The 23719-nt window shown below is 40.4% G+C and overlaps 2 protein-coding genes across 11 annotated transcripts in view; one reads left to right on the forward strand and one right to left on the reverse strand.

Moving 5' to 3' along the window:
* The window catches only part of cnot1 (CCR4-NOT transcription complex, subunit 1), a 31292-nt gene extending 15856 nt beyond the window's left edge, over window positions 1–15436 (forward strand). For 2 of the 10 annotated variants that reach the window (XM_056250947.1, XM_056250948.1), the window contains exons 23-49: window positions 81–332; window positions 415–555; window positions 643–822; window positions 919–1035; window positions 1149–1259; window positions 1360–1437; window positions 1527–1704; window positions 1783–1931; window positions 2026–2322; window positions 2426–2566; window positions 2661–2765; window positions 4133–4252; window positions 4337–4531; window positions 4808–4950; window positions 5041–5149; window positions 5224–5393; window positions 5485–5716; window positions 5817–6062; window positions 6151–6314; window positions 9493–9610; window positions 9898–9999; window positions 10090–10263; window positions 10388–10582; window positions 10722–10902; window positions 10983–11115; window positions 14345–14479; window positions 14561–15436. In XM_056250947.1, coding sequence (XP_056106922.1) covers window positions 81–332; window positions 415–555; window positions 643–822; window positions 919–1035; window positions 1149–1259; window positions 1360–1437; window positions 1527–1704; window positions 1783–1931; window positions 2026–2322; window positions 2426–2566; window positions 2661–2765; window positions 4133–4252; window positions 4337–4531; window positions 4808–4950; window positions 5041–5149; window positions 5224–5393; window positions 5485–5716; window positions 5817–6062; window positions 6151–6314; window positions 9493–9610; window positions 9898–9999; window positions 10090–10263; window positions 10388–10582; window positions 10722–10902; window positions 10983–11115; window positions 14345–14479; window positions 14561–14639 — 4245 coding nt within the window. In that variant the 3' untranslated portion in view covers window positions 14640–15436. The remainder of the gene's footprint in view (window positions 1–80; window positions 333–414; window positions 556–642; window positions 823–918; window positions 1036–1148; window positions 1260–1359; window positions 1438–1526; window positions 1705–1782; window positions 1932–2025; window positions 2323–2425; window positions 2567–2660; window positions 2766–4132; window positions 4253–4336; window positions 4532–4807; window positions 4951–5040; window positions 5150–5223; window positions 5394–5484; window positions 5717–5816; window positions 6063–6150; window positions 6315–9492; window positions 9611–9897; window positions 10000–10089; window positions 10264–10387; window positions 10583–10721; window positions 10903–10982; window positions 11116–14344; window positions 14480–14560) is intronic. The other 8 variants (XM_056250950.1, XM_056250951.1, XM_056250955.1 and 5 more) reach the window with 6 other exon arrangements.
* A 1295-nt stretch (window positions 15437–16731) lies between these two features.
* setd6 (SET domain containing 6, protein lysine methyltransferase) lies at window positions 16732–21393 on the reverse strand. Its single transcript, XM_056250981.1, has 9 exons — window positions 21254–21393; window positions 21012–21095; window positions 20293–20437; window positions 20065–20206; window positions 19781–19975; window positions 18822–18948; window positions 18564–18744; window positions 18337–18479; window positions 16732–17228 (listed from the first exon to the last, which is right to left on the reverse strand). Exons 1-9 carry the CDS (start codon window positions 21278–21280, stop codon window positions 16902–16904), a joined length of 1371 nt encoding a protein of 456 aa, XP_056106956.1. The 5' UTR covers window positions 21281–21393; the 3' UTR covers window positions 16732–16901.
* Between the last annotated feature and the right edge of the window lie 2326 nt (window positions 21394–23719).

Consider the following 23719-nt stretch of genomic DNA (forward strand, 5'->3'; position numbering starts at 1 on the left):
ATACTTTCTCACTCTGCACTAGTCGGTTAAACTTCCAGCTGAATAAGTCTCCTGTTGTATGTTATCCATTTTCTGTGTAGTATATAGAGTATGGCCAGCAATCCAGAGACCCTCCTGTGAAGATGCAGGGCTCCATTACCACCCCAGGCAGCCTGGCTCTAGCCCAGGCTCAAGCTCAGTCTCAGACCCCTAAAGCCCCCCTACCTGTCCAAGCCAGCACCTTAGTGACCACAGCCACAACGACCACCACTGCTGCCAAAACCACCACCATCACAAGACCTACAGCTGTTGGACCGAAGAAGGACGTGCCAGTAAGTGAACACAGACCAATGGTAAATATAATAAAATGACATTTACGGGAACAGTGACTAAGATGCACTCATCTGTTATTTGATGTTTTCATTTCTTCCCCAGCCTTCAATCAACACCACAAACATTGACACCTTGTTGGTGGCCACAGACCAGACTGAAAGGATCGTTGAGCCCCCAGAGAACGTTCAAGAGAAGATTGCGTTCATCTTCAACAACTTGTCCCAATCAAACATGACCCAAAAGGTTTGTTTATTTCATTGGCATGCTACATTTTATATCAAGACGTTTGTGCTTTTAACCCCTAAACCATCTCTTGCTGTTTGTTTGAAGGTGGAGGAACTGAAAGAGACTGTGAAAGAAGAATTCATGCCCTGGGTCTCTCAATACCTGGTCATGAAGCGCGTCAGCATTGAGCCCAACTTCCACAGCCTGTATTCCAACTTCCTGGACACACTGAAAAACCCGGAGTTTGTTAAGATGGTTCTCAATGAGACTTACAGAAACATCAAGGTAAACACTTTTTTTTAAAAATAGCAAGTTCAAGGACATACAACTGAGGTATAGCTATGTTACGGTGACTTCAAGTTGTCCTGTTTTGTTTCTCAGGTCCTCCTTACCTCTGATAAGGCAGCTGCTAACTTCTCAGATCGATCCCTGCTGAAGAATTTGGGTCACTGGCTTGGAATGATCACCCTTGCTAAAAACAAACCCATCCTATACACAGTGAGTTCATTATCAATCACCTGTGATTGAAACATTTACAGATGTTTAAAAAATGAATCAAATTAGTTTATACCTGCAGTGTGACTGCATTATTGTTTTGCTCTGTTCTATAGGATCTGGAGCTAAAGTCTCTCTTGCTGGAGGCTTATGTGAAAGGCCAGCAGGAGTTACTGTATGTTGTTCCCTTTGTGGCCAAAGTCTTGGAATCAAGTCTGCGGAGTGTGGTAATCATGCAAATTTCTCTCCCAGTCTTGCTGTCAGGTGTTGTGTGGGCCAGTTTTGCGAATACCTGGACATAATCTTAATTTGTGCTGTGTTTTGTAGATCTTCAGACCGCAGAATCCTTGGACCATGGGTATCATGAATGTACTGGCTGAGCTCCACCAAGAACATGACTTAAAGGTCAGTCACTTCTCATTGACGCTAAGGATATGGTGCATAAGCGTCTAGTGGTGTAGTTTTCACTGAGTCCCACAATTCGTTTGTTACAGCTTAACCTCAAGTTTGAGATCGAGGTGCTCTGCAAGAATCTGTCTCTGGACATCAGTGAGCTGAAGCCAGGAAACCTGCTGAGAGACAAAGAGAAGCTGAAGAATTTGGAGGAGCAGCTCTCTGCACCAAAGAAAGAGACCAAGCCTCCTGAAGAAATGCTGCCTATAGTTACTACAGGTATAACACTAAAACAGGCACATGTAAATTTGCATGTTTTTTATATCATTTTATATTTCCCTGTTTAACCATAAGTAGACTCAGTTTCATTTACAGTTGCTCCCTCGACTCCGGCCACCACCACAACCTGTACGGCCACCGGGCCACCCACGCCACAGTTCAGCTACCATGACATCAATGTGTATGCCCTGGCTGGCCTTGCCCCACACATCACCATCAATGTTAACGTTAGTCTCACACTATATTAAGTCAATTTATCAACTTTTTATTTTTGAATGCTTTTAAATTGTACACTACCCTTTCTTCACTGTTTTTTTATAGATCCCACTGCTGCAGGCCCACCCTCAGCTGAAGCAGTGCGTGAGACCAGCAATTGAGCGTGCCGTACAGGAGCTTGTGCACCCAGTGGTGGACCGATCAATCAAGATCGCCATGACCACCTGCGAGCAGATAGTCCGGAAGGACTTTGCGCTAGACTCCGAGGAGTCTCACATGCGCGTGGCTGCCCACCACATGATGCGCAACTTGACCGCCGGCATGGCCATGATCACCTGCAGAGAGCCGCTGCTCATGAGCATCGCCACCAACTTGAAGAACAGCTTTGCAGCAGCTCTTAGGGTACGGAATAACTTTCTCTCATTCAAAATTGACACCCTTCCTAGCTCAAAATTAAGACTTCTAGTCGCTTTAAGAATTTTGACTGGATGAACATACATTTCAGGCTCCCACACCCCAGCAGAGAGAGATGATGGAAGAGGCGGCTGCTCGCATCGCACAGGACAACTGTGAGCTTGCGTGTTGCTTTATCCAAAAGACAGCAGTGGAGAAAGCTGGACCTGAGATGGACAAGAGACTGGCAACTGTAAGTCCCTCATCTCTGTCCTTATTGTTACTCCAGGCGAGCAACAGTTGCTTGTCACGTCTAGTGTAATCTGATTCATTTCTTTATCTTGCAGGAATTTGAGCTGAGGAAGCACGCTCGTCAAGAAGGCCGCCGCTACTGTGACCCCATGGTACTCACCTATCAGGCTGAGCGTATGCCAGAGCAGATCAGACTGAAGGTGAGAGCTCTTCCAGGGTTTTTCCTGCATAGAGAATTACGAGGCGGCCGCATCCGTCAAATTTCGTGCCGCCTCCAGCTCTCAACAAAACTCGGAAAGACAGTCACATGCTCAGATACACTTTTTTCCAGCGTGACTGTTCTGTTGCGGGTTCCCGGCCTGTGTCCATTCTCAAACCGTATAGTTTGCCGATAGTGCTGCGCAGATCATAATCCGTGGCTCGGGCAGGCCAAGTAATAAAACACAACATTCCAATTAATCGAGGGTGGATGACAGATAAATCATTATAATGTGTTGTTTAATAAAGACACGGAACTCTCATCACGGTCAAACTCTTACTTTCGTTTTCAACAATGTAATTCTATTCAGGGAAAACCAATCAAGGAAAACATTTCAGGGCTCAACATTAACGGTTGTCCGGGACACTTTTTTTTTTTTTTGAAGGGACAAGTGAAAAAGAATTTTACTTGCCCAACCGGACAAATGCCCTGATTAAAACAATTTTAATATAAAAAAATAAAATAAAAAATAACTAGGGAATCACCGAAAACGCAAGGATGATTCTGATTTTAATTTAATGTAAGTGGCGATTGATAGACTATAGTTGATAATAATATAGGCCTACCGAATCTAGGACTACTGACCGTAACAAAGTTGCGCTGTTGAGGCTCGCTCAGTTGTTTATAAAATATTATACAGTTAAGAAGCATCACACGACCAGAGTGCTTGTTTTCCTGAATACCATCTCGATTAAAACCGAGACACTGATTTCATAACAGTTCAATAAACACAGTTAAAATTAAGTCACTTACATTTTAGACCCAATGACTGTGTTCTGTTTCAGCAGCGAAAATGGTTCTGCTGTGATTTTTGTTTGGAACTATCTCACAGGAACACTCAGCCGTGTTTCATTACTGAATGATTCAGCGTTTTGAACGAATCGGTTGAGTCAAAGATTCAATTAACCATTCATAGAATGACTCGCTCATTAAGACGGTCGCCTGCCACTTACTGGTGGTTTAGTTTCAAAGTATCATTTTTTTCAACATTCCTTATTTGTATATTCATTTAATACAGTTGTAATTTTTCAATGTAAATTATTTTCATTTGATTGGTAACAGCCTAGTGTCTTAATATTCTAATTGAATGTATTGATAAAATTTATCAAAAAAATACTGTGGGAAACACAGTAGGCTATATGATGGTCTAGGAAAAATACAAGTTTTATCTTATTACAATACATGATCAGAATTTTTCCGCCTCGTTTTTAACCTGGAAAAAATGTCTTGGCAAACTTCTCAAAGGTCATTGAGTTGATGTACTCTCTCTCTGACAGTGTTAGATTCTAACTTGCTGCTCCTCTCCAGGTCGGTGGAGTGGATCCTAAACAGCTGGCTGTTTATGAGGAGTTCGCCCGAAACGTTCCTGGCTTCCTACCCAGTAACGACCTGTCTCAGCCCACTGGTTTCCTTGCTCAACCAATGAAGGTACAGCCCCTGTCATTCTTGAAGAGATTTTGTATGGTTGTCACATTGGGTAAGTAACTCACAGGTTCTTTTTCTACATTGCAGCAACAGGCATGGCCCACTGATGATGTGGCTCACATCTACGATAAGTGCATCTCAGACCTTGAGCAGCACCTGCATGCTATTCCACCTGCGCTGGCCATGAACCCACAGACCCAGGCCATACGCAGCCTCCTGGAGGCAGTTGTCATGGCTAGGAACTCCCGTGATGGCATTGCTGCCCTGGGACTTTTGCAAAAGGTTAGATAATCTCTGGGGGACAAACTTGGGGAATAAGCCTACATGGCAGTGTTATCCAATCCTGCTCCTGGAAGGCCACTGATCTGCAGAGTTTAGCTCCAGTCCTAATTAAACACCTGAAATATCTGAAAGGTCTTCAGGATCACCAGAAACTTCCAGGCAAATGTTTTGAAGCTAAATTCTGCAGGACCATTGGTCCTCTAGGAGCAGGATTGGACACCCCTGCAGTACGGTCTCAGCTTAAATCTAACTTCTCTTTTGCTTGCTTGCTCTCAGGCTGTGGAGGGTCTGCTGGATGCCACCAGTGGTGCTGATACTGATCTGTTGCTAAGCTACAGGGAGTGCCACCTGCTGGTGCTGAAAGCCCTACAGGACGGTCGTGCCTACGGTCCACAGTGGTGCAACAAACAAATCACCAGGCCAGTACCACAACTGTGACGTAAACTTGTTTGTCTCAGGCATAGATGGGTCTTAAAGGTCCTAACCCTTTCTTCTATGTCCCCCTGCAGATGCCTGATTGAGTGCAGAGATGAATACAAGTACAACGTTGAGGCCGTAGAGCTCCTCATCAGAAACCACCTGGTCAACATGCAGCAGTACGACTTGCACCTGGCTCAGGTGAGGATAGTGTCTCTCGGACTTCAAAGGAAACTGATGTAAATGAGCGGATTCTTACTCTTCTGTGTTTTCAGTCCATGGAGAACGGGCTGAACTACATGGCCGTGGCGTTCGCCATGCAGCTAGTGAAGCTACTTCTGGTTGATGAACGCAGCGGGAGCCACATCACTGAAGCAGATCTCTTCCACACCATTGAGACACTGATGAGGACCAGTGCCCACTCCAGAGCCAACGCTCCTGAAGGGTAAGATACCATTTATGCCACTGGTTGAAGTGAATGTTATTTTTTTTACTGAACATTTAAGTAATCTGGACAACTTCTGTGTAACCACTAGTTTGCCCCAGCTGATGGATGTTGTCCGCTCTAACTACGAGGCCATGATCGATCGTCACCATGGTGGGCCAAACTTCATGATGCACTCTGGGATTTCTCAAGCCTCGGAGTATGATGACCCACCAGGTCTTAGAGAGAAGGCAGAGTACCTGCTGAGAGAATGGGTCAACCTGTACCACTCAGCAGCTGCAGGAAGGGACAGCACTAAGGCCTTCTCTGCGTTTGTTGGCCAGGTTAGCCAGGTTAAAGAGCACTCAAAATACAAAAGTTTTCTCAAGGCTAGAATTGGCCTGCATTACTTCATTGTGTCACACCTGCATTGTTCTTTCACAGATGCACCAGCAGGGCATCCTGAAGACCGATGACCTCATCACTCGCTTCTTCCGGCTGTGCACAGAGATGTGCGTGGAGATCAGTTACCGTGCTCAAGCCGAACAGCAGCACCCGACCACCAGCCCTGCCATCATCAGGGCCAAGTGCTACCATAACCTGGATGCTTTTGTTCGGCTCATCGCCCTTCTGGTCAAACACTCCGGAGAGGCCACCAACACGGTCACCAAAATCAACCTGCTCAACAAGGTTGGAATGCTTACAGCGGTTTGTGGCTCAATGTTGACTTATTTTTTTTGGAGGTCTTGATTAATGCTGCATTCTTGTCTTGGTGCAGGTTCTGGGCATTGTGGTGGGTGTGTTGATCCAAGATCACGATGTGAGGCAGACAGAGTTCCAACAGCTTCCATACCACCGAATCTTCATTATGCTCCTGCTGGAGCTTAATGCACCAGAGCATGTGCTGGAGACCATCAACTTCCAGACCCTCACTGCCTTCTGGTAAGCACACGGTTTTAGACTTGAGATCTGGTTAAATTTATCATTGCTCGGCCAATTATCATGGGCAAAATCCAGTCATTTCAATAGGAATCCATGAGGTTGGGAATTTGATGTAGGTGAAAGATTTTTCCCACACAGATTTGGTAAAGCTGATTTGTCGCATTTACCAACATGCTTGGTTTGAAAGTGACTTCTTTGTGAGCTAGGCTTCATACATCTTTACACTATTGACAATAGATAATAAAATTTTGCTAATGTGAACTAGGGATGTGCACGAATATTCGAATTTTCGATCTGTAATTATTATTTGAAAAATAAAATACTATTCGAATTTTACTACATTGCTTTGCTGGCCGTAAATGCTAGCCTGACTTCGTCATACTCATATTCTAGTCAGAATGTGAGTCTGATACTGCTCCATAGGGCTTTGATTATGAGGCGTGTCTTAACCGAACCAGGAAAAAAAAACTCTGCACTCAATTGGATAGACCTACAACCAGGGTCCGAAATTAACACCCGCCAAGCGCCAAATGCGGGTAGATTTTCCGTTTGGCGAGTAAATCTCAAAAGGCTATCCGCCCCACTGGCGGGTGAATGTACATACCAAAATCGTAATGTAACGAGTTAACGTTAACGAGTCCTCTTATCGATGCTCCTGCTCCAAAGCTAATTTTTGTCCCGCCATAGTCTTAATTGATCTGTGAGTAATGTAGATGACAGTTAGTGCGTGTGACATAAACAGGGCGCAACTGAAGAACGAGCAGAGAGAGAGAGCGAGCTCCTAAGCGCTGTCTTGCTCTCTCTCCTTGTCACATATTAATCAAAATAAATCGACACGATAGTAAAAGGTCGGAAGACCATAGTTTCATGTGGAGCATTCGGATATATTTTTTCCTGATTTACCGCTGGGTGTGAATTGTGCTAAAATACCTTATCTTCTCTGAAGCGTTCCGCACATTCAGCTGACATAAACCACACTTTAAATTAACGAAAAAAACCTATCCAGTGATTAAATGTTTTCTGTGTTGACACAAATCTTGTGGGATGTCCTAGCTGCCGGGATAATCACACAACGCGAACACATCCGATAATGACACGTCCGATTCGCGAACTAATGACTCCTTTGAACCGATTCATTTTAATGAATGGTTAAAACAACTGATATTTCCAGTCCTTCAGTTACTGATCGGATCAGTCAGAGTGAATGGAGAAAAAAAAATAGGCAGAGTAAAACTAAATATTTTTTTGAAATAATTATAATATATTATTATTGCATATATTTTATTAAATATACAATTAATACATTTAATTTGTACAGAACTATTTTCATATAGGCACCACCACAAAAATATAATTTTAATGTGTGTAAATTGTGTAATATGTGTGTAAATAATAGACCAGAAATATGACAAAATGTTTAAATATAGCCTATATATAAATTAATGTAAATGTGACACAAAAGGCTGTTTTTGGCCGGTAAAAAATATGCTTGGCTGGTGGATTTTTTCATCTACCAGTCCCTGTGGCAGGTGAGCCAAAAAGTTAATTTCGGACCCTGCCTACAACCAATGAGAGCAACGCAGTAAGTCAACTACTTTGCATAGCACAGTTGTCAACTACAGAACTCAAATGCACGCACGCTGGAAGAAGTAAAATAACGAGTGTTGCTTCTTTTTCTTGGTCCTCTATGAGTGCGACCAAAGGAGAAACCACACCGACCGCAGGGCTTTCATTGAGTCCCATCTTCTTAGAGACCATCGGAGCCAGCTGATAAATTAAACTTTTGTCGAATCCTGTGGGAAGGACGGCAAACACATCTTTCCGATCGACAAATGCCTTGATTGCAGTTCTCTGTTCGTCTATTAAAATGAATGCGCTGTCGATTTCTTTTACAACAGACGCGATAGCGGAATCTATACATCTCAGTTCTCCAGCGGCAGTCATCTCTGAGGGAAACCAGTTCAACCCAAGCGCTCTATGATAACGTGATGATTACGTCCCTGCTGATCATCTGTCCATCATCGTATAAAGCCCGCCCTGGCAATTTGATTGGCCCGAATATTTTTTGACTGATCATAATTACTCCTCAATGGAGCGAGTCCAGACCGAACTTCCCGACCAAAAAATGTTGTGGGCGGGGTTCGGGCTGGCATCCAGGCTACATAAATGCAGTGAATCCATGATAAATCCCAAGCACTAACTCGCAGTTATAATTAAATGCACTCGGTGGCGCTGTGGAGTGTGTTAACAAGTTGTGTGTATTTGATCACATAATGTTGTCGTCTGCCTCGCGAAGTTTGGAATTACTTGAAAATGATCTTACTAAATGGAATTACTTTTGATCTAATTAATTAATTAATCTGAGTTATAATATCATCAACACAATGAGAAATCACATGAAATCCAAACAGTCGAATGAGGAAAGACAGCTGTCCATCACTGCATTCACGACTGCAGGTAAGCGCAGCTGGACCCCGCGTGATCCGAAATGATAACTTATCTTATAGCAAAATGATTTTGAGACATATACTTCCTTTAGGTTTCATTGAGGGAGACAGGTTTAAGAACAGAAAACGCAAAGTGCTGTTAGAAACTTAGAACACCGTTATCTGTGTGTCTGAAGCGTTCTGTCAGCAAAGCGCCTTTTCTCCCTCGAGCATAAATTGCTGGCGGTGCCCCTGCATGTGTATTGTTTTTCTCAATAAAAACGTGAAACAATATAAACACGATAATCATATGCTGACGTGTGTGTGTCTGTGTACGTTCTGTACGATATCTGGCGCAATCTGCTTTATTAGGCGTTTTTTTTCCCGTTCGCACTGCTTAAGCATGCTTTTATTAATGCTTTTGTTTTTTATATTTTTTGTTTACACATAGGCCTACTGTTTAATGTTTTCAACTAAAAGAAAACTTTAACATATATTGTAAGCTTGTTGTGTATATTGCCTAATTGTAAGTTTGTTCAGAAATGGTGACAAAAACGTGAAAAAAAATGTAACTTAAAAAATAACGTCTTTTTCATTAAACGTCATTTAAATGAACGAATAATCGAAAATTCGATTTTTATGAGCCCGAATATTCGAATGCAATATTTTTAAAAAATGCCCATCCCTAATGTGAACACACCTTTATGGTTTTGATCAGTCTTTCAGTATTAAAGGACCATCGTCTCTTTCAGCAACACCTTTCACATCCTGAGGCCGACTAAAGCACCTGGTTTTGTGTATGCTTGGCTGGAGCTCATCTCTCACCGCATCTTCATTGCCAGGATGCTTGCGCACACACCACAACAAAAGGTTTGTATTTCCTGTATAATATACATCATGGGTGTTCAATCCTGCTCCAAGAGGACCACTATCCTGCAAAGTTTCTTTGACTATAACTAAACACACCTGAAATGGCTAGTCAAGAGCTTCAGGATTACTTCGAACTTCAAGGGAGTTGTGTTGGAGCTAAACATTGCAGGAAAGTGGCCTTTCAGGGGCAGGATTGGGCACCTCTTATGTCCCTCCACATCCCATATTCATGCCAGTCAATCGCTGACTACCCTCTGTGCCTTAAACGTCTCTTTCCTCTCATGCAGGGTTGGCCAATGTATGCTCAGCTGCTGATAGATTTGTTCAAGTATCTTGCACCCTTCCTAAGGAATGTTGAACTCAACAAACCTATGCAAATTCTCTACAAGGTATTAATACAGTCTTTCCTCAAACTGACCCAGTGAACCACCAGACAGGCTTTTGGTGACCTTGCATTGTTTTTCTCTGTATTCTCCTAGGGAACACTTCGTGTGCTGCTTGTCCTGCTACACGACTTCCCAGAATTCCTGTGCGACTACCATTATGGCTTTTGCGATGTCATCCCGCCCAATTGCATCCAGCTGAGGAACCTGATCCTGAGTGCCTTCCCCCGCAACATGAGGCTTCCAGACCCCTTCACCCCTAATCTGAAGGTAGAGAGTTGCACATCACATTTGACGACATATGTGATACTTTGTGGTTTAGTATGTAGTCGTAACTTAAAGTATACTTGTGGTTATACTGTGGCGTGTATAATAATCGGTGTGTCTCCACCAGGTGGATATGCTGAGTGAAATCAATATCGCTCCCCGCATCCTCACTAACTTCACCGGTGTGATGCCGTCCCAGTTTAAGAAGGATCTTGACTCTTACCTCAAGACCCGCTCTCCTGTCACCTTCCTCTCTGAGCTGCGCAGCAACCTGCAGGTAGAGGGTGCCACTCTGAATCACAAAACCGTTCACAGCAGACTCGTAAGTTAATCTTTTGTGGCGTTATTAGGCTCTTGACAGTAAAACATTAGTTCGCTGAGTCTAAACACAAACTTGACTTGACAACCCACAAATGTTTATTTTTAATGAATAATTGCATACAAATGCACTGTACCTCCAGGTGTCGAATGAGCCTGGAAACCGCTACAACATCCAGCTGATCAATGCTCTCGTGCTGTACGTTGGAACCCAGGCCATTGCCCACATCCACAACAAAGGTAGCACTCCTTCCATGAGCACCATCACGCACTCGGCACACATGGACATCTTCCAGAACCTCGCAGTCGATCTAGACACTGAAGGTGAGATGCAAAAAAAGTTTTGTTTTTGTGTTCCCTCTCTCTAGTTTTATTTACATTGTGACTTATTTTCCTCCTCCCAGGGCGCTATCTATTCCTGAATGCGATAGCCAATCAGCTGCGTTATCCAAACAGCCATACACACTACTTTAGTTGTACCATGCTGTATCTGTTTGCCGAGGCTAATGCTGAAGCCATTCAAGAGCAGATCACCAGGTATGACATTTAATGATTTATTTTTTTAACAAATGATAACAGTTTAAACATTTTTATTTATATAATTTTTATTTGTAAGAACGAATGCAATTATTTGTACGGAGACAATACTTTATACATTTTGCGTTTTCGGTCTCTCCCCAGCCAACACAGAACAGACTGCTTTAGAAGAAATTTAGTTATCATCAAAGGGGTCATGAATTGCTAAATTTAATTTTCCTTCAAGTTTTGACATAAGAGGTCATTGTACTATAAAAATTATCCTGTGAGTTTCAGAACTCAACTTTTCTGTTAGTACAAAAACAGCTTTTATTGAATTCAAAGCTCAGGAAACCACTCGTTTCATTTTGTCACATAATAATGTGTGACGAAAGACCACCTCTGCAGTAGGGCTGTCGCGGTGAAGGAATTTACCTTGCGGTTATTTTGAGTGGCTCAATAGCGCGATATGTATTAGATGGGTATTATCGCCATTTATTTATTTAGATTTATTTATTGCTATATAAATAAGTGTTATGATGTGGTCAGCAGCATGCACAAAAACGAGGATATTTTAAGTAACCAATGTAACCGAAACTAAACTGCGTCTCTGTGCATTGAAAGGCTGTCACTCAGCGCGCATTGTTACGGCAACGAACTGTTTTTGAGTGAGTCAGTTAAAGATGGATGTAATGAAACATGGTGTTAACTATTTTTTACTTTGATCTCCACTTTTCAAGGCTCAGCTGACCAGCAATGCGTTGCATGGGTAACGCTGAAGCTGATCCTTCACTTAGAGACCAATAGCATTGATTCAATTCATGACTCACAAATTTTTTCCATGCTGACCATTCATGGTAAATCCCCTTAAACGTTAAAAGGATGATGCAACAAATATTTCGCTTTCCTTGGACACAGCAACCTTTTTTAACGAATATATATGACTCGACCACAAAGACAGACGCAGGTAATCGCACGCGCTCAGTCGATCTCTCTCATTCACTGTCTGTTTAGGCTTAAGTGTAAATGCAAGAAGCCTCTGTACAAATCACCATGATAAACAGTCTCGTTATCATTATTAACTTATTTAACATTCAATACACATGCACGAAGTTCAAAACAAGGGTATAGCCTTATGAAAAAAGAAAAGGCACGATATCGCGGTTGCTGCGGTTGGCTTGTCAGTACGCGCGTACTCAGGGTTTCCGCGGAGTCATAAAAAGTCTAAAATTTAATAAGAATTTTAAGGCCATAAAAAGTCATAATAACGTCCGGATTTTCCATACAAGGTCATAAATTACATTTAGCCATGTCTTAAATTGATATGCTCATTCATTCATTATCGCGATATAATTTTTCTTGATAAAACGATATCAAGAGTTCGATAAATGTTCGATAATGTTTGTGCCAAAAGCGGAACGAAACTCATTTGAACCGTGCGCCTCACGGACTGTTTATCCGCTCGGCTTAAAGTCCAAACAGCAGCGCAGCGCGAGCTCAGCTCACTAGAGCAGAGGCGTTTACTCTGATCGGCCTCGGTCACGAGATCCAGTGAGAAGCGCTTGAATTCAGCGAAGAACACCAATGTCTCAGTGATTTAAACCAGTAAAGGCAGATGAAACAGCGCTGACGAACAGGAGAAACACTGTGCGCAACGATACAGTCAGAAATCTTTTCCGTCTACAAATTCCCATCATTTACCATGGATTTACTGTAACATTAGCCTACTAATATTAAATGTGGGATATACATATTGAATTGTATTATATTATTAATGTAGACAATGTATTAAAGGACTAATGGAATATGATTACAGTATTTAATGTATTTAGGCTACTGTTTTTCATACATTTCATGAAGATATGTGGCATCAAAGTCAGGCAACACAAACCTGTTTCAAGACTTGAAACAATATGCCCCATTAGCACATGCAGAAACTAAGAAATTAATTTTCCAATAAAGATATTTATTTTAAGGAAAAATGACAAATGTTTGAATGTTCTACCTCAGATTTGTGAAATGTTCTCGTGTTTGGCAAGTGTTTGTCATGATATGTTCCGACAATAAAGAGTAGTTTAAAACAACAATTAACGCTCTGGTTTCTACAACTTTCAGTTAGGAGCAAAAATCTGCCTTTAAACTTGAAAGAAATAAAGATTTGACATTTATCGTGATAATTATCGATATAGACTAAAATATTATCGTGATAATTGTTAATTGTTGTTCCTGTGTTATTGATACTTAGGAAAAGGGAGCCTTCAGTTTGTTACTCTTAAGAAAATGGAACCTTTAAATAATGAAACTTATTACTTTTAATGAAAGTCAATAAAAAAAAAGACTTTTGAAAGGAAGTTATTTTTCGTAATTCGTGTAGGTCATAAATTTAAATCATAATCGTCATAAAAAGGTCTTAAATTCTTAAATTTGACTGACTAAACCCTGCAGAAATAGCCTGACTACGTCAGACTTCGTACTTCCGCTCAATTTCAGTTCGCTTCTGGACTCAGTCTGAGATAGCGACCTATCTCTCAGTTTTCCTCCGGCCTGAAAACAGCCGGCCAATCAACGAACAGAGGGCGGGCTGAGAGCTGTGACGTAGACGCTAAGCGCCGAGTTTAAGATTGTATTTTAGTTAGGGAAATCGGAAATAACCGCGGATATGGAGACACGGGATGCAATTCGCTCTGTTGTGGAGAATATTCCCGGCATTTACAAACTGAAGCCCGAACAAGAAAAGAGTGTTTGTTAAACTTGAATGGAGGTGATGTTTAAGTTGGAGAGAGAGGTGATTGCGTTATGTGATTGGCTTACGGGTAACCAATGATTTTATACTTCAGACAAGCGCCCACACCCCCCGCGAGAAAGAAAACACTTTTCAATTATGCCATTCCAGACTCTGTCTACAAAGCAAAGTGAAGTAGCAGAGTTTGGTATTACCAGGCTACTGCAGAAACCCTGCGCGTACTACAATATTGCGGTTATCGCGACAGCCCTACTCTGCAGAAGAAAATCAACATCACTGCCTCTTTAGCCCCGCCCACCGATTCACTCGTGTCATTTTAGTTCCATTAACTGTTAAGATACAACTTTGGATTTTAATAATGTATTAGTAAATGCTTTAGAATCATTTTTAATTGTTAATTCATAAACTGTTGTCAATTGGAACCCTTTCTGTAAAGTGTTACCAAGAATTCTTATAAATGACAATAAAATCTAATAAATGAAGTTAACTGAAGTGCTTGTCGTGCAGGGTCCTGCTGGAGAGGTTGATTGTGAACAGGCCGCACCCATGGGGTCTGCTCATCACCTTCATAGAGCTGATCAAGAACCCTGCCTTTAAGTTCTGGAGCCATGATTTTGTGCACTGCGCCCCAGAGATCGAGAAGTAAGGTGGCCAACATGACACAATCCATTTTTTCTGCATTTTTACAACAAGATCTGCAACGTTTCCTCTCTCTCTCTGCAGGTTGTTCCAGTCGGTAGCTCAGTGCTGCATGGGACAGAAGCAGGCCCAGCAGGTGATGGAGGGAACAGGTGCCAGTTAGGCTGCAGGAACTGCTCCTGTGCCCAGAGAGAGAGCGCGAGAGCTCTTCCTCTCCCCAACCCTTCATTTGCCCCTCCAACACCCTGCACATCTGATCCACACACAGCCGGCACTGGATTACCGCTCTCCTTCCACCGGGCGGCATCTGACCTAAGGAGTTTCTTTTCTTTTCTTTTTTTTCCTCCCTCAACAATTAAAAATGTTCAATGTAAATATTAAAAAGGGACATTTAAGAGCAGATTTTGAGTATTTCTTTGTCAAAGGTGAGGCACACGCTTGAGCACATTTCACTCCTTGCTGTTTGGCTCCCCCAAACTCTCCATAAATTATTTTTTTGCCTTCAAGACGGATTGACTTTTGTTTGGAAGCTTGGTAGTGGCTAAGGAAGCTGTCTTTTTTCATTTCTTTTTATTTTGAGGTTTGGTTTTTAAGGGGAGAGCTATCAGTGTGGTGAGCTGATGGGATCGGACTGATGTCCTGGACTGCAGGGTGGGGGGGTCACTAGTTTTGCACCTGTGAGGAAACAAATCTTGGGTTGGAGGTTCTCCCTGGCACTTGTACAATTGTGGAAATATTCAGAAATTTGTTGGTAAATTGGATCTTTGTGGTTTGTACAAAGATTCAACTTGCAGAACAAAAAAGGACCAATACAGCTCATTTTGTAAGGATTTCGAATGTTTTGTAAATGTATTGGTCCGCGTGTTGTATTTTGTAGTAATTTGTAGTTGCCTTTAGTTCCGCTACTTATTTCCTGTATGTATGCATTCTGTAGTTACTGCATTAAACACTTGAACTGCACCTTTGTTTGCCTGCCATTTTGATTGCATTGGGTTTGTTGAAACAAGTTGTCATGTTAACTTTTATTTCTGTTCACTATCGTTTGTGACTTTTTTTTTTTCCTGATTTAATTATACATTTAATTTAATGCAGTAAATGTTGTTTGGAGTTTAAGTTATTTTTTCAAAGTCAAAACTGCGTTCAAGTCCTTTTGGGAAGTTCATAAATCATAATCGGGGTGTGTGTACAAGTGATTTTGGTTGGAGTAACTGAATTTTGCCGAACTGGAATTTTTTCAGTACTGACAAATGGAAAGCCATTTAAGCTTTACATTAGGTGTATAATTGATTGAATTTAGAATTACCTTGACAAACTTATGAACTTCAAATGGAAAGATGCAAATTTCATTTGCACGCCTTAAAATCCTCACTGGAAGGACGTTACAGTAGCTGTTTCCACCCACCTATTTTTATGCACATTTTGATAACGCAACAAAGGTAGATGGAAATGCCAAGATACGCATAAACCTTGAAAATACACAACCTTTTTTAATCCGAGATGACTTGCAGATAAACTACTTGCTTCAACAGTGGACAGTGGATGTGATTGGATATCTGGATTAAATAGCGGACAAATTTAATCAGTTTCTCAAATGTTGGTTTGATCATTCTGAAATCCCGGAGCCAAAGTCTGTCCTGATGTGGTTTATTTCCCTCCCAGAAGCATCTGACGACGGCGTTCCCAACACCAGCATCCGAACGGAAGATAACATGACAACGTTTATTTCGAGATGTTGGGGGAAAGAATAGCATTTATGATGTTGCGGCATGTTGTCTTGAAAACATTGGCTTGAAACCCAGCTTTATTCCCAAATATTTTATGCGATACTGCAATTTTGCGCACTCGCATCTCCTTCATGCTCAATGTTCTTGTCATGTCATAATTCTGACGTGACTGAAGCTCAAACAGCATGGCACGATTAAAAAAAAAAAAAGCAGCATGCAATGCAACATAAAAGCGTATGCCAGATGCAAACGTGGCTTGAACCCACCAAAAGTCAAACGGCTAGGTCACAGAACGCGTTTTTGGAGACGCTTTTTTAAAAAGTTGAACTGATTTTACCTTTTTTTGATCGTGTTTAGAATGCAGTGTCATGCGCGAGACGCTACAAAAGACGCAAGGCACGAGCGCAACGGTTATACACGTCCGTCCAGCGCGTGTTTACATAGAAAAACAATGGAAAAGTAGCGCATTGGAATGGAAAAACGCGTTCTTACACACCACAACAGCTCAGAGTCAAAACACAATCTGAAACGTAAGATTCCACATTATTTTACTGAAAGGGAAATGTACAGCATACAAAATGAAAAACCTACAAACTATACAGAGTTTGCAAATTCAGTTACACCATGTTGCCTGAGGACTTCTTTCCTGGTTTGCCAACTACAGTGTTTCCCAGAATGCAGTGTCAGCACTGTATAAGATATTAAGACGCAGGTTTGGTGAGCTGTTGCAAGCGCTGTAGGATGCTCTTCTGACCGTAACGCACATGCAGAGCTCTCTTCTCTCTGCTGCCGAGTTCAGCCAGAGCTCCCTGATCCTCCAGCCGCCTCCTGTCCATCTCTACATCCTCAGAATAAGAGTCCAGCATCAAAGCAGATGCTGTGTGCAGGAGACACTTCCACTCCGCTGACAACCCTGTCAGTCGGCTGAAACTCAGAGCCTCCTCCATTTCATCATCATCCTCTTCGTCTTCCTCCCAGCCTTCGTTTTCACAGAACTCCTCGAAATCTTGCACTGACATGCAAAGGACCTACTCAAGAAAAAAAGAATTTTAAATATACACTACCAGTCAAAAGTCTGGAATCATTAAGATTTATTCATGTTTTTGAAAGAAGTCTGTTTTCTACTTTACTATATTTTAAAATGTAATTTATGTCTGTAATGTCAAAGCTGAATTTTCAGCATCATTACTCCAGTCTTCAGTGTCACATGATCCTTCAGAAATCATTCTAATATGCTGATTTGCTGCTCAACAAACATTTCTTACATTTACAATTTTCAACATTAATCATTTATATAAACATAATGTATTATATAACAAGCATTTTTATGGAAACAATTTGTTTTTCAGGATTCTTTAATGGACGGAAAGTTCAAAAGAACAGCTTTCGATAGTAATAGAAATCTTTTTGTAACATTACATTTCAAGGTTTCTGCAGGTTTTATGAAGATAAATGTAAGACTTTTTAAAGACCTTTTTAAGACCAGGTAAAGAATGTCAAAGGAGAAACATAATGAGTTGTATTAGCAAAATAGTGATGTTCTTCCTCAGTAAGTTGTTTTCCAGTGCAAATGTCTAATGATTCTTAAATCAAGAAGCATTTACTAGAGATGCAAAAATGACAAAATATGTGCAATTGATCAAAATAAAGTGAGTTTATGATCAAAACAAGAACAAATATCTGCCAATGGGCTTAAAAAAACCCAATGTAATTCAAAGGCACATTTTCATGACACATTGACAGATATTTGTTCTTGTTTTAAGCATAAATAATTTCAGCATAATAATTTTAAGCATAATTTTTCAAGACCTCATTTTGCATTTGTATTTTAAGTAAATGTATCTTGATTTAAAGATGTTTTGATATTTGTATTGGTAACAGGACAAAAATACTGAGGAAGATATCCATTATTTGCCATGCATGCAACATTTAGTTCCACGACTTCATAAATGTAAGACATTCTGCTCTGATTTAAGACCTTTTTAAGACCCGCAGAAACCCTACTGTCACTTCTTATCAATTGAATGTGTCCTTGCTTAATAAAAGTATTAATTTCTTCTTTTAAAAAAAAAAAAAAAAAACATCATTCAAGCAAAATCTATAATTGACTTTTTGTCATGTGGATCAAACGGTTACCTTCAGAGTAGTGTAGAGCTCGTTGTAAGTGAGGGAGCCTAATTGTCCGAAGATAAAGACTCCTTTCTCCCCGACAATCTCCATCTCGCACAACATGTTCCATTTGTCCACTAAGAGCCGTTGATCTGCTTCATTTTGTGCCACTGTAAATGCAATAAAACCGTCACGAAATGTATTTCTAGAAGCAAAACAAGTTCCTCTTTTTATAAACATCTGTAAAGTCACACCTTGCACTGCTGCTTTGTACACACTGGACATTTGTATATCTGCGGTGTCATTGCTATTCATAGGAAACGGCTCTGCAAAGCCGTACATGTGGAGGAGCTGCCAGTTCGCCATCTGTCCATAGGTGTTAAACACCTCCTCGCCCTTTCCAATGTGCCGTACGGACACCATCTTCAGACACTCCTGTGCAAGGGAACATGTGAGCTGTGAGATTTAAAAGCATAAACAATAAAAAAAAGCAATATGTCTGCACCACATACAGGTGTATATTCCAGATTGGCGTTGTGCTTGGAAACGTGATTCAGCATGTCAGCCATGGGCACCATCATCGGAGGGTTAGGCTGTTTTTCTTCTTCTTCATCCTCATCCTCTACAGGCTCTTGAAAACTGAGACATGGAAATATTGAGAAACGTATGGAAGCCCATTTCTGTCACATCAGGGGAAAAAAACATGCTTTGGTAAATCATAATTATGCCATAAAAAGTCATAACTATGATATACCAAGTCATAATTATGAGATTAACAAGTTTAAATTATGACATACTAAAATAAAAAATTATGAGATTATACAGTCAGAATTATGGCACATGGTATAGTGAGATTAAAAAGTTACAATTATGAGATAAAGTCAAACTTTTAAGAAAAATTGTGACGTTTTATGTCAGAATTTCAACTTAGTGTGTCATAATTGTAACTTTTTATGTCATGATTATGATTTACAAAAGCATGATTTTTTTCTTCTTCTGTGGTGTAAATGTGCTTCCACAGAAACGTTAGGAAATGTAACAAATAAAATTAGGGATGCATCATGCACCATTATTAACATTCTGGCCGATATGATAAGCATATACTTTATGTTATGACCGATAACCGATAAATGGCCAATATTAAAATTCTACTATATACATTATAATGCTGTGATGGCTAAAATGTTCAGTATGAAATTTTTTTTTTTGATTTCCTAAAGATTACATTTATCAGTGTTATTTATTAGTCACTTTAGTGTGCATTAGATAATGGCAAAGTTTATTTAAATGTATAGCATGCACAATTAAAATATCCAATTTGATATACATCTATTTAATCTATACATTTAAATATCGCCAATAACTGATTTGGTATATATAGTGCATCTCTAAATAGAATTTTATTTTATTTTATATATAAAATTATTGCAAATTGAATTTCATCAAATGTAATAGCTCATTGATATCTCACCTATAGGCCATTACAAATGCTACCAGGCTCTTGTAGAGCTCCAGGTTGTGCTTCTCGGGGTCCCACAGGTCAGGATGGGACTTCATGAAAGGAAGCACTATGTTATTGTACTCATCCTGGAGTTTTTTCAGATCAGTGTTGACAGCCTCAGGAATTCCTGTGCCTTTCAGGACTTTATCACGCTCCTCCTCGGACCTTCAAAACAGAGACATCATGACCATGAAGAACTGAAGGATCCTTGAAGGATATCTTGAAGGTCTGCAGATATTCACTGCAAAACTTACCAAAACATGGGCTGATCCAGTGTCTTAAAGTCTGGCCAGAGAGACAAATATGGTTTCCAATGGGATTGTGAACATGTGTACTCATATAGGAGACCCAGAAGAAGCGGAACCCAGCCTGATGCGCTCTCTAAAGTTTTTTTCCCTAGAAAATAACCATAAATTCAAGATTTGGTGGTTACAAGCCAGCTACAGGAGGTGGAATTGCAATAAACCTGAATGTTCTCATACCTTCTTCAAGCACTCTTTTGACTTTAGTGGTACCCTGATGCAGGAGTGTCTCTCTGGGAATGGAGAACAAGATGTGTCCCTCTTCAATGTCCTCTTTGGCAAGCATGCCATATTCGGCTACTGTACCCTCTTTACTTAAGTACACCTAAAGAAATTAATATCAACTGTGGTGAGTAAATATAAATATATAAAAATATAAAACGCCTCTCAGGCAGATATTTCAGTCATGCAAGTGCAGCTCCTATCTCTTTGAACGAGGAAACATCAAATTCTCCAAAGCTGTTCACCAAGCTTATGATAAAATTTCATATTTGAAACACCAATCTGCCAACTGTCTCATAAATTTTGTTTCTAAATGCTCAAATCATGCCAAAAATATTTCAGGCTGGACCAGCCAATGTGCAATACATTTTATTCCAGCATATTGCGTGTTGCACTTTCTCCTCCCATTCATAGTAATCAGTACACAGTCTTTGTCTAAAACCATTGGTAAATATCTCAAAGGGTTTTATCACCATCATGACAACAATTTCTATAACTATGTAATTGTACTAAAATTACTCAAAAATAAACAAATAAACAAATAAAAAACAGGAAAAAAGCACAACAAAAGTACTAACACAAGCTAAAATTAAAATGAAAACTGAAAATATAAAAAAAACAATCAATTTTTATCAATTTTATTTACAATATACATTGATATTAAATGAACAGGTTACCTTATCGCTGAGCGTCAGATTCACACTATCACACCAAACCAGGAAGTTTTTCAGGGGGTCCAGCACACAGATCTCATCATCTATCTGAAACCACACATGATGCTATGCTGAAGGCTCATCATGATTATACACAACAACTGTAAAACATCTGTGTTTCAAGCTAAAGACAATATTTAAATCTAAATTATGAATTAACCTGCGAGGCTGCGAATAATAATAACTTGAGGAAACGTTGGTTTTACCTTTGGCCTTTTTGTGTCTGTCGCCATTTCATTAAAATGCAACCTCGTCGGTGAGATATTAAATTATATATTGTTTTATGGTGACCACCACCATCCATGTGAGGAGCTTCGGTCACTTCTTCTTCTTCTTCTTCTTCTTCTTCTTCTTCTTCCTGTACGTCTGCAAGTAACACAATAATGTAAAATGGCGCCACCTACGATACTGTTAAGTGAACGACAGAATAAAATAATATAGAAATAATCAACGTATAATCAATCCAACAAACATAGGGTTGAAGTCTGGTTCTCATGCATCCCCAGGCCAGATAAACATTGAGGCTAGATCCTCACTCAGTGAGACGTCACAAGTGTGAGGATATGGAAATAATTCACTAAGCAAACAGACATACATTTACTATGACAATAAAATGAAGCATATAACAGAAACAATGTTATCTTTATCTGGCATAAAGGCTTCAGATTTCTCAGGTCGGCCCTGCTCATTCATTGAAGTCATGAGGAAATTTCCACTTGTCCTTCAAAGACTGACTCAGGTAACGTTAACAGGGAACATATTCTCAGAACTTTGGCTATTGTTCTGGCAAGATTCTCTTATATACATATTAACAAACGTTCTTCCAGTAACATTAACAAAACATGAACTCATGTTCTCTGAACATTCTGAAACTTTAAAACATTTTAAAAACTGGATGTTCTCTTACTCTCGTATTGCGTAAGTTTAGTTTACGCTACGGGAAAGATTCATCTTCTCGAGATATTGAAGCCAAAAATTATCCTTAATTTTGTATTCATTGTCAACGCAGTGCAGCAGCTAGCAGACCTAAGGTGCGTTCCATTCGACAGGGTCCCTACGCAGTGTTCACTGCTCCCTACTCCGCCCTGCAGCGTCATCAAAGAAAGGCAACAACAGGGTCGCGCAGATTATGATATAATTTAGCCTAATTAAATATTGTAATTTACTTTGGTTTATAATTTAAAATCATATAATAAGCCTATATATACAAAACACGTAGCCTATCTAATAAATAAAAATCAAAACATTGTATTAGTTTATTAGACTGCACCTCAGCTGCTTCTCAACACTTTTAATTTGTGTAGATATTCAAATAATAAACTATGGAAATGTAACATTCATCACCCCAACCGTTCATAAATACTCTAGCTTGTATAATAATAACAGCAACAATATTTATGAATACTCAAATGCATACGTAAACTCAGAGCCGTTAGAAATTTAAATTTAAAATCTCTTCCAACGGCTCTGCTCGGGTTAGTTCAGACTGGTGAGGTGATGCACAATGACAGTTGGTTGATTTTCGCTCTCCACTTCCTGTGAAGTGATGTATCGATGTTCCCTTATTCCCTACGCCGTTTGCAGTGCCCTTCGAACTGAAGATGTTTGTTCCCTTCGGATTGGAATCTCACTTAAAGGGATACTCCACTTTTTTTGGAAATAGGCTCATTTTACAACTCCCCCAGAGTTAAACTGTTGAGTTTTACCGTTTTTGAATCCATTCAGCCAATCTCCGTTTCTGGCGGTACCACTTTTAGCATAGCTTAGCATACATCATTGAAGTGGACAAGACCATTAGCATTTCTCAAAAATAAATGACCAAAGTGTTTCGATATTTTTCCTATTTAAAACTTGACTCTTCTGTAGTTACATCGTGCACTAAGACCGACAGAAAATGTAAAGTTGCGATTTTCTAGGCTGATATGGCTAGGAACTATACTCTCATTCCTGCGTAGTAATCAAGAAACTTTACTGCCGTACCATGAGAGCAGCAGGCGCAGGCACTTAGTCCCGGTCACGTTGGAAGTTACCGAGCTGGGGACTATTTTCAGGCGCTGCGTCATATCATTACGCCTGCTGCTCTCGTGGTACGGCAGTAAAGTTTCTTGATTATTACGCAGGAATGAGAGTATAGTTCCTAGCCATATCAGCCTAGAAAATCGCAACTTTACATTTTCCGTCGGTCTTAGTGCACGATGTAACTACAGAAGAGTCAAGTTTTAAATAGGAAAAATATCGAAACTCTTTGGTCATTTATTTTTGAGAAATGCTAATGGTCTTGTCCACTTCAATGATGTATGCTAAGCTATGCCAAAAGTGGTACCGTCAGCAACCAGAGATCGGCTGAATGGATTCAAAAACGGTAAAACTCAACAGTTTAACTCTGGGGGAGTTGTAAAATGAGCCTATTTCCAAAAAAACTGGAGTATCCCTTTAAGATGGCGAAATACCCTGTGAAGTCCACTTCGCAGTCCACTTACGGTCGAATGGAACGCACCTATAGAGCAGGCTGTCTTTACGCCTGGTGTGGCTGCAGGTTTGGATAAATAAAGGCCGAATTTTTAACTATCTGGACGATTGGCTGATTCTGGTGCAGTCAGAAACAGAGATATTATCTCACAGAGCTGGGCTCCTCAGTCATCTGGAAAGCCTGGATCTCACGGTCAACTGGA

This window comes from Rhinichthys klamathensis, unplaced genomic scaffold (assembly GCF_029890125.1).
Source record: "Rhinichthys klamathensis goyatoka isolate OS25496 unplaced genomic scaffold, OSU_Roscu_1.1 h1tg000076l_1, whole genome shotgun sequence".
NCBI classification, from domain to species: domain Eukaryota; kingdom Metazoa; phylum Chordata; class Actinopteri; order Cypriniformes; family Leuciscidae; genus Rhinichthys; species Rhinichthys klamathensis.

Excerpts from the sequence above, each read along its gene's own strand:
- setd6 (XM_056250981.1), bottom strand. The coding sequence starts at position 21,280 with ATGGCGACAGACACAAAAAGGCCAAAG. Across the intron at positions 21,096-21,253 it reads CAGACACAAAAAGGCCAAAG|ATAGATGATGAGATCTGTGT; the intron begins GTAAAACCAACG and ends GTGTGGTTTCAG. Across the intron at positions 20,438-21,011 it reads ATCTGACGCTCAGCGATAAG|GTGTACTTAAGTAAAGAGGG; the intron begins GTAACCTGTTCA and ends TAATTTCTTTAG.